Below are 10,596 nucleotides of genomic sequence, written 5' to 3' on the forward strand. Positions count from 1 at the left end.
CTCCTCCTCCTCCTCCTCCTCCTCCTTCTTCCTCTTCCTCTTCTTCCTTCTTCTTCTTCCTTTTCCTCACCCTAAGGGAGAAGCTGCCCCTTTCTACAAACTGGCTTTATTGATCCCATAAACCTCCCACAGTGTACAATTCAGTGGCGTTTAAGTATTCTCAGAGGTTTGCATCCGCCACTCTGCTCAATCTGAGACCTTGCTAATAGCTCCTGGGGCCTCCCAATCGACCTTCTCTGTATGGATTCACCTCTCCTGGATATCTCTCATCCATAGACACATACAGCGTGGTCCTCTGGGATTGACTTCTTTTCACCAACATCGTATTTTCCAGGATCACTTGCTTGTCAGTTCTTCTTTTTATTTCCGAACAATATTCTATTACGTGGGCAGGCCGTGTTTGATTTATCCCATTCAATGGTTGGTGGACAGTGGTGCTGTGTTTTCTTTACTATTTTAAATCACCGTTTCCATTCTCCATCTCTAGGTCACCTTTAATGTCACATTTGATGTGGACTCTGATGCTTCCCTTGGGAACAAACTGCTCCTCAAGGCCAACGTGACCAGGTACGTTCCCACATTCCGTGGTCACCCTCCCTTCTGTGGCCCAGCCAGGATGAATCATTTTCTTCCTTCTATCGGTTCTCTGTTTGGATGACTTTATTCATTCAACAAACTGATTGAGCACCCACCCATGTGCCAGACATTGCTGGGGTCACGGTGGTTGATAAGACAGTTGTGGTCACCCTCATGGACATTCAGTGGCGTGGATAGGCAAGGAAATGAGTGATTACTGTATAGTCTAAAATAAATGATGAGGGGGTGGGGGAAGTAGGGATGCCCAGTGCTCTGAGAAGATCCCTGAAGAAAACATATTTAGGTTGGGACTAAGTCAAGCAAAGGCCTAAAGGTAGCAGGCAGCACGCAGTGGGCAAGACCCGGAACTGGGAGGTATCTGGGCATGCTCCAGCACAGCCCGTGAGATGGCTCAGTGGGTGAAGCCTGGTGACCCGTGTTCCATCCTTGCAACCCATGTGAAACTGGAGGAGAGAGCTGACTCCAGGAAGTGTCCTCCACCCTGTAACACATGTGCGGCGCTGTGTATGGACCCTCCCGCCACCCACATCTAGTAAAAATACATAAGAAAGACTGCTGAGCTAGCTCATCAGGCGAGGCCGCCAAAGCCCAATGACCCAAGTTCAATCCTTGGAACCCATGTGGTGGAGGAGCGAACCAATTCTCAGAAGTTGTTTTCTGACCTCCAAGTGTATACTGTGGCTTGTGTACACCCAAACACACACACACACACACACACACACACACACACACACACCCCTTAAAAAAAACAGTAGCTTGAGCACATGAAGCAGGATTTAAAGAGCTGGTGACAGTCAGACATGGCGGTAGCATGAGATCACTGAGGGCTCTGCTAGGAAGTTTGCTGTTTAGACTACGGGAGACACATGGTTACATTTACTTGTATATTAGGGCAAGGGTGGGGGCTGGGAGGAGCAGTCAGAGGCCACAGTAGCTGTTGGAGTGAGTAGGGCCTGGCAAAGCAGAGGTGGAGAGGACCTTGGGGACAGCAGACACGCAGACAGAGTGGACACAGAGTGGGGGGACACGGAGAGGAGTGGGGGGCACGGAGAGGCTCCCTCTCAGTTCTTAGAGCTGGCTGAGGACCTGCTTTCCTTTCAGTGAGAACAACATGTCCAGGACCCACAAAACGGAGGCTCAGTTGGAGCTGCCTGTGAAGTACGCTGTCTACATGGTTGTTACCAGGTGCTGCTCCACCCCGCTCTCCCCTGTCAGGCTGGAGACCGCCGGCTGTGTGATTGTGCTGTGTACATGCCGTGTGCCTGTGTGGAGGAATGGGGTGTGTGTGTGCGCACGCACCTGCATGCCCAAACCCACACAGAGTATGATAGACACTGCCCTCAAGGGCTGTATTGTCCCCTACCTGTTCTCTGTGTGTTATGTCCAAGCAGGACACCTTCATGTTCTGTCACCTGTTATCTACTCTTTTTTTCTCTTAGTGATGAGAATTCTACCAAATACCTCAACTTCACAGCTTCAGAGATGACCAGTCAGGACATACAGCATCAGTATCAGGTGAGGAGCAGGGGAAGCCTGGGTTCTGAGGGATGCTGGGACGGAAGCTGCTATGAAGGGAGGGCAGGAAGCAGTTGCGGGAAGCATGGATACCTTGCTTCCTGTGTGTCAGGCACACTTCTAAGTTTGTTCTACACTCCCCCCTCACAGATATGTACACAGTGTGCAGTGCAGATACACAAACATATACACATGCACACACGCATACACATACATGCATAATATGCACTCACACCATACACCACATACAGATCCATGTGCACACACATACACTCATAAACATACGTGCACACACATGGATGCACATGTACATACTCTCACATACATGCTAGCACACAGATGCACATGGACATCGACACACAATATGTACATACACATCTATATACACATATGTATATACACACAGATGCACATGCACACACACATACGTACATGCATACACATACAGATGCACACATACAGATACACATATATACCCACATGCTCACATACACACATGTACACACACGGATACAAATGTATATCCACATGCTCACACACATACATGCATGCACACACACAGATGTACATCCACATATTCACATACATACATCCATACACACAGATGCACATCCTCTCTCTCTCTCTCTCTCTCTCTCTCTCTCTCTCTCTCTCTTTCTCACTCTCTCTCTCATACACACACACAGATGCACATCCACACATTCACACACACATCCACACATCCACACATTCACACACACACATCCACACGGATGAACATTCACATACTCACACACAAACACTTGTATGCACATCCACACATTCACACACATGGATGCACACGGATATCAACACACACACATACATGCACACACACACAAACACACGCCCTATGTCAGGACCCTGAACACTCTTGCTGTTCCTTGTTTTCAGATGGAGAAACTGAGTCAGAGAGACATGAACTATGTCTAAATTCTCACAGCTGTCCAGTGACAGAGCTAGAACTTGAGATGGACACGTCTATGTTTGGCATTTGTTTCCTTGCTCCTGTCTCACAGGAGAGCAGGATGCTCAGGCCTTATTCGTGGTGCTGGGCTATAGGAAGTGAGGAGCCAGTTCTGAGAGCCAGCTGGGCCATAAGGCTAGAGCCCTCACCCCCTCCTTTCTGATACAGTTCAACAACCTGGGCCAGAGGAGCCTCCCCATCAGTGTGGTCTTCTGGATCCCCGTCCAGCTGAACAAGGTGACCATATGGGACCATCCCCAGGTCGTCTTCTCCCAGGTGAGTCCAGCTGGCTCTCCAGAGGTCAGGTCTTTCCAAAGACCTGTTTCTCACCTTTTCTGACTCTCCCTTGGGCCCAGGCTGTTACCCTCTGGGTGGGACCAGAGCCCTCATTTCTCTCTCTTCTTAATGTCTGTCTTTCCTCAGAACCTCTCAAATGCCTGTCACACCGAGCAGAAATCCCCCCCTCACTCCAAGTTCCAGGACGAGCTTGAGAAGGCCCCAGTGCTGGTAAGAACACGGTGGACGCCAGCCTCGAGGCCACACGCACGGGCACGGTGGTCTGCTCCAGTCTTAGGCAGCTGTGTCTTTGGCCTTTTCTTCCAGAACTGCTCGGTTGCAGTCTGTAAGAGAATCCAGTGTGACCTCCCGTCCTTCAACACTCAGGAAATGTTCAATGTCACCCTCAAGGGCAAGCTGTCATTTGACTGGTATATCAAGGTAGGTTGTGTTTTGAGGCTTTCTGGGTATAGCCATAACAGCCCAGAGCCCAGGCCTGGCTCCCATTCTGTTCTCTCCACAGACTTCTCATAAACACCTCCTGCTTGTGAGCACCGCCGAGATTGTGTTTAATGACTCTGTCTTTGCCCTGCTCCCAGGGCAGGGGATGTTTGTCAAGTCCCAGGTACCCATCTCAGGCACAGTGGGGCGGAGGGGCAGCGGGGCAGCTGGAGGGAGGAGGAAGCTGGACAGCTGATCTCCTCTCTGGGTTGGCAAGACAAGCAGATGGGAAGAGAAACGAGGCCTGCAGCCGGGTCTTGTGGATTGCAGGGAGGGGGTAGCCCTAGAGCTCAGGGAACTCTCCAGAAATTTGGGGGCATATCTCCCCTGCTGTACCCCTTTTCGTTCCTCTCTTCCCTAGACGCAGACCAAAGTAGAACCATATGAAGTTCACAACCCTGTACCACTTATTGTGGGCAGCTCCATTGGGGGCCTGGTTCTTTTGGCTCTCATCACTGCCGGCCTGTACAAGGTACTCCTTGATTCATTTCTGTCCCCTCCCCCTCCTTAGCAGCCCCGTCCTTGGGTCTGACTCTCAGTATTGCTGCTCACTATATGACTTTTGGCCAGTTGGAGGCTCTTCAGACCTCAATTTCTCCAGTTGTAAAACAATAGTATTAACTAACAAAGAAAATGAGCGTGATACGCGCAGAACAGCTAGGATGGCCCCGGCTTACAAGGGTCACTATTTAAGGAGGCCTTCGCCTTGTATTTTATATCTCTTTCCTAGCCTGATGCTGTTTCTCACCCTGCCTGACTTTCCCCAGGTCCTGTCTCTTCTCTATCCTGTCACTCTGTGTCCCGCTTGGTCATGCTGTCTGATATGGTCTGTGTCTCTCCTGTTCTCCCTGATCTTGACCTGCAGCCGTGGACTCTGTGGCCTTACCCTCTGTCTTTACCCTGACAGTTTGGCTTCTTCAAGCGGCAGTACAAGGACATGATGAACGAAGCTGCTCCCCAAGAAGCCCCGCCTCAGTAAAGGCCCTTTCTCCACGGAGTGACCTCTGCAATAGCAAGCAGGTCTGGTCAGACCAACACCAGGTCCCACGGCTGATGGACAGACATGCCCTCTAGGAGACTGTTGCAGTGTGTCTTGTACAGGAATGGTTTGTGTGTGTGTGTGTGTGTGTGTGTGTGTGTGTGTGTTTGTGTGTGTGGTGGGGCTCAGACATTTCCTGCATGTGGGCAATGCCTTGAATGCGTCCTCTCGCATCAAGGGAAAGGAATCTTTTGGGTTTCCCACTGTGTCAGGGCAAACGCTAATGAACTTTTCTCTGGGCAAGACAATGGGACCCTGTGGGCAAGGATAGTGAGATGCTGTGGCTGTCCTCTCTGAAGGAAGTATTTTCTTGCATGGATGAGCTGCAGACTTGCAAGAGTCCAGGTACTGAGAATACAAGAGAAGCTGGACTTGGACTAGAAAATGGGTGGCCCAACAAAAATGTCCAGTGAAGAATGAGACATCTTCCAGGGATTGGAGAGAGGGCTCAGCGGTGAAGGGCACTTGTTGCTCTTGCAGAGGACCTGGGTTCAATTCCCAGTAACCACATAGCAGCTCTCAACCATCTGTCACTCCAAACCCAGGAAATCTGAGAAATCTCCCACTACCTAGTTATTTATTGTTTTAATATTAATTTAGATATTTAAATTGATTAACCTGTCCACAGTACAAAAACCGAAAGGCATTCGAGAATGTATGGCAAAGGCTGGGAATGTAGTTCATGGTGTAAGGCCTTGGGCTCAGTTTACAGCACTGAGAACCAAGGCAAAGCAAAAACCAATCTAAAAAGTGTATCGTGAAAGACTCCCTCCTCAGGGGTGCTCAAGGCTGTATGGTTAGAACCTACTTCAGAAAGATTGTAGGTATCTATACACACACACACACACACACACACACACACACACACACACACGCAGAGTTTTAAACGAACGGTAACATATTTTTGTACTATTATATATCTTGTCTTTTTATTAATATGCTCAAATAATTTTATAAGCTATAAAGAACTGTAGCTGCAGAGTACAGTACTCCCCATGTGACTATATCAATGTATTTAACCTGTCTCCTTTGCATATATTATTTCAATTTCTTGCTCTCCCAAACAATGCTGAATTAATAAATTGTACATATCTAAGTTTTACATATTTATCACAATAATTTATTGATATATTTATAGACATTTGACTTCTACTTGAAGTGATTCTAAGATAAAGATTTTAGAAAAGCCGGGTGGTGGTAATACATGCCTTTATTTAATTCCAGCACTTGGGAGGCAGAGGCAGGCGGATCTCTGTGAATTCAAGACCAGCCTGGTCTACAGAGTGACTTTCAGGACAACCAGTGCTGTTATGCAGAGAAACCCTGTCTTGGAAAAAATTAGAGAGGAAGATGAGCTTGGTGGTGTACACTTATAGTTCTTTCTACTCAGAAGGCAGAAGCAACAAGCTTGTGAGTTCAAGGGCAGCCTGAGCTACAGAGTAAGTTTAAGGACAGCCCAAATCACTTACCAAGACCTTTGTTGATAAAATAAATGGCTGAACAAGGATTGGGGCTACAGTTTAGTGACTGAGCACTTGCTTAGCTTGCGTGAGGCCCTAGACTTTATCCTCAGTATCACTCCCAAAGAACTCAAGTGAGAAAGCATCCCACAAAATACCTACAGCTAGAGGGATTTATCTGGGGAATGGAAGGCAGATGTCAGACCATGGGAGTGCCCTGTGAAGTTCTGGATCTTGATTCTGCTGGGAGACAGTGAATAGCACACACCTGAGTATCATCCAGGGGCAGGTGGAGTACACATGCACCATTTTCACACAGTCACACAACTGAGGCTATATAATACACACACACGCATGCATGCACGCGCACACACACGTGTGTGTGGGAGAGTGTTAATCCCTTAACTCTTCTTGCTTGCAATGAATGTGAGTGGAGTAGGGTCTGGTGGCCAGAGCCAGAGGTGCTGCCAGTCGGAAGCCTGATGGAAGAGCACAGCTAGAAAGGCCTGTGGGGACTTGGCTGAGGCATTGCCAGCACTGGCTAGCAAGAGCACATACAGGAAAGTCTGATGGCTATTTCTAGATGGTTTGAGAAATAATTAAAATGTCAAATGTTGTAATTGTGGCAAACAAGTTCACCTTAAAAGGGATTGTAGACAGGGCATTCCTAGAAACATTTTTTTTTATAAGAATAATCCATTTCAGAACACCCTCCCTTTGGATTATGCAGAAGGTGTGTAAAAGGCAGGCACTGAGCTGATAAATGTAGGTCAACGAGGGACAGTCAAGGTAATTCTTTGTCATTGGGAAACTCCATGAGGGACCTCTTGCAGGTCCCTATGCCAAATCCGGTTTGGTCATTTCCTCCCATCATGGAGGAAACTCCTTCCCAGAGCAATTAAAGAACCTAATGCCTATTGTAAGAAACCATACTGCTTTGGATAATAGAACAGCTATAGAAGAGAGAACAAAAAATTCAGGGGAAACCATAAATCGAGTATTTTGGTAAACTTCTATAAATGAACAAAGACCAAAATTAAAAATACAAATAAATGGCATTGTCATTGAAGGTCTTGTAGACACAGGCGCAAATGTAACAATAATTTCATCACAATCTGGCATTCAAATTGACCTTTTTAGGATATAAATGTTTAGTTTTTAGGAATCAGAACTTTATCTCAGGTAAAACAGAAAGCAAGATTGGTCAAATGTATAGGGCTAGAGGGACAGAGAAAAATAGTAAGATCATATGTGGCTAACATAGTAATGAATTTGTGGGGACATGATTTGTTATGGCAATGGAATACACAGATTGACATTTTCCCAATCTTCAAAACAAATCATAAATTAATGTATGTTTCTGGGAAAATATTACAAGATATTATAAAGAACAGTAACCAACTATTCGGGTTGTACAAGAATAGGGCACAGCAGCTGCTAATCTTTCAAAGGCACCAATAGCCCTACTTTTAAGAGTTGACAGGCAAACCTGTATGGGTTAAGCAATGGCCTTTAACAACAGAGAAACTGCAGGCTTTAGAACAACTGTTACAGGAGCAACTAGATACTCAGCATATTCAAGAATCAACCAGCCCTTGGAATTCTGTATTTGTTCTTCAAAAGGAATCTGGAAAATGGAGAATGGTAACAGATTTAAGAGCTGCTACTAAGGTGATTCAGCCAATGGGCTCTCTACAATCTGGAATCCTTTGCCTACTCTAATACCTAAAGGATGGCCTCTTACAGTTATTTATTTAAAAGATTGTTTTTTTCATTATACCTTTATAGGAAAAAGATAGAAAATTTGTATTCATGGTGCCTACTTCTATTAATTCTCAGCCTGCTAGAAGATATCAGTGGAAGATTCTCCCACAGGAAATAGCCCCACCCTGTGCCAATATTTTGTCAGTCAGTCATTATAAATGATATGCAAGCAATTTTCTGAATCTATAGTTTACTATTACATGGATGACATTTTGCTATCTGATTCAAATGTAGATAGTTTAGAAAGAATGCTTAAAAAAGTAAAGAAAATTTTGCCTTGTTGGGGATTATAAATTGCTCCTAAAAATACGAAGAAGAGATTCTGTTAATTTTTTAGACTATAAATTAGGTTTGTAAAAATTAGACCCCAAGAGGTACAAATTAGGAGAGATCAATTGCAGACTCTTAATGACTTCCAAAAATTGCTAGGAGACAATTCCCAACTATGGCTCACTATTGGGATAAAATCTGATGGACTGATTCATTTAAACAAAACCATAGATGGTAACAAGGCTTAAACAGTCCCAGGGAATTATTAGATGAAGCTGAGAGAGAATTGGCTTCAATTGAAGAGAAAACACATGCGGATCATGTCAATCTGAATCTTAACTGCATTCTGGTCATATTACCCTCCAAACATTTCCCTACAGGAATTTTAATGCAGAGGAAAGATGTTATCTTAAAATGGATCTTATTGCCACATAAGCTGAGTAAAAAATTAAAAATTTGTGTGGAAAAGGACTCTGAGTTAATTATAAAAGAAAAACAGAGGCTTTGTCAATTAGCAGTAATAGACCCAGCAAAAATTATAATTCTCTTTTAATAATGAGGGAATTGACAAATTATGGAAAGAAAGTGAACCCTGGCAAAGAACTTGTAGTAATTTTTTGGAGAGATTAACAATATTTGTCCTAAAAGCAAGTGAATTCAACTTATAAAGAGAACTAACTGGATTCTTCCTTGAATTATATTGGACACACCAATAACTGGAGCTCCTACATTCTACACTGATGCAAATAAATCAGGAAGGCAGGTTACAAGTCAGAAAATTTAATTAAAGTGGATTAAAGTCCTTATGATCCTGTACAAACGTCAGAATTATATGCTATTCTCATGGTAGTAAGGGATTTTAAAGAACCTCTTGTAGTAATACGAGCGGCGGACTGCTTCCCGCCACTCCAGCCGCACCCTGGCCGCCTCCGGCTAGCTTTACCCGAAATAATTACACGGACACTGTATTCTTTTAATCACTGCTTGGCTCTTTAGCTCTAGCCCTTTTCTCGGCTAACTCTCGCACCTGGACTAACCCATTTCCAATCATATGTGTCGCACCCCAAGGTGCGCTTACCGGGAAGATTCTAGCCAACGTCCATCCTGGGTCGGAGCTTCATCGCGTGTGCCTCAGAGAGCAGAGCTCTCGCCTCTGCCCGCAGGAGTGGAGCATCGTGTCTCTCTGAGAGGAGAGCTGTGGAGTCTGACCTCACTTCCTCTTCCGCCCAGAATTCTGCTCCATTCACTCCTCCCCCTATGTTCTAACCTATCAGGGCAAGCAGCTTCTTTATTTAATTAACCAATGGCCTTCCTCCATCAACCTCTCAACTGATTCGCAATATGCCAAAGGAGTTGTGTTGTATACTGAAACCGCTGAATTATACCGGATGATACAGATTTGTCTTTATTATTTATTCAGTTAAAAGATACAATAAGGAATATGAATCATTCCATATATATATATAACACATATCCAATCCCATACATATCTTCCAGGTCCTCTAGCACAAGGTATGCAGAAATTGATCAATTATTGATTGGAAATGTGCTGAAGGCCTCAGAATTTCACATAAAACATTGTGTCCATAGCAAAGGTTTTTAAAAAAGACTTTTATATCAGATGAAACAAGCCAAGAAAATTATAAGGAAATAAATGTTCTGCTTGTTTTTTATACAGCCAAACACCACTTCCTGCAGGAAGTAACTCAAAGGATAATTAAAGGAATGAAATTGGGCAGATGGGTGTGTTCCATTTTGTAGAATTTGGAAAACTAAAATATATGCACCACACCATTGATACCAATTCAGGTTTTCAATGGGCAACTGCTTTGAGTTCAGAAACAGCTGATTCGGTAATCAGACATTTGCTGGATGTTATGGCCGTCATGGGTAAACCTGTACAAATAAAGACAAACAATGCTCCAGCATATGTCTCTAGGAAAATGAAACAGGTTTTTGCTTATTATAATATAAAACATATTACAGGTATACCACACAACCCTTCAGGTTAGGCAGTTATAGAAAGATCAAATCAAACTTGAAAGGATATGTTAAATACACAGAAATAGATTGCATGATGCTTTATTAACTTTGAATTTTCTAAACACTAATGAGAAAGGAACAACAGCTGTGGAGAAACATTGGATAGTAGAAAAAAAACTACAGAATTAAATCAGCTGATTTACTTT

The 10,596-nt window shown here is 44.5% G+C and overlaps 1 protein-coding gene across 2 annotated transcripts in view; it reads left to right on the plus strand.

The window, feature by feature from the left end:
- Itgam (integrin subunit alpha M) overlaps window positions 1-5,995 on the plus strand; it is a 49,688-nt gene extending 43,693 nt beyond the window's left edge. For both annotated transcript variants that reach the window (XM_005351336.3, XM_005351337.3), the window contains exons 22-30: window positions 488-567; window positions 1,699-1,782; window positions 2,037-2,112; window positions 3,266-3,373; window positions 3,521-3,604; window positions 3,701-3,814; window positions 3,897-3,998; window positions 4,236-4,346; window positions 4,782-5,995. In XM_005351336.3, the coding sequence (XP_005351393.1) occupies window positions 488-567; window positions 1,699-1,782; window positions 2,037-2,112; window positions 3,266-3,373; window positions 3,521-3,604; window positions 3,701-3,814; window positions 3,897-3,998; window positions 4,236-4,346; window positions 4,782-4,853 (831 nt within the window). In that variant the 3' untranslated portion in view covers window positions 4,854-5,995. The remainder of the gene's footprint in view (window positions 1-487; window positions 568-1,698; window positions 1,783-2,036; window positions 2,113-3,265; window positions 3,374-3,520; window positions 3,605-3,700; window positions 3,815-3,896; window positions 3,999-4,235; window positions 4,347-4,781) is intronic.
- Window positions 5,996-10,596: the final 4,601 nt, after the last annotated feature.

This window comes from Microtus ochrogaster, chromosome 8 (genome assembly GCF_000317375.1).
Source record: "Microtus ochrogaster isolate Prairie Vole_2 chromosome 8, MicOch1.0, whole genome shotgun sequence".
In the NCBI taxonomy this organism is placed as follows: domain Eukaryota; kingdom Metazoa; phylum Chordata; class Mammalia; order Rodentia; family Cricetidae; genus Microtus; species Microtus ochrogaster.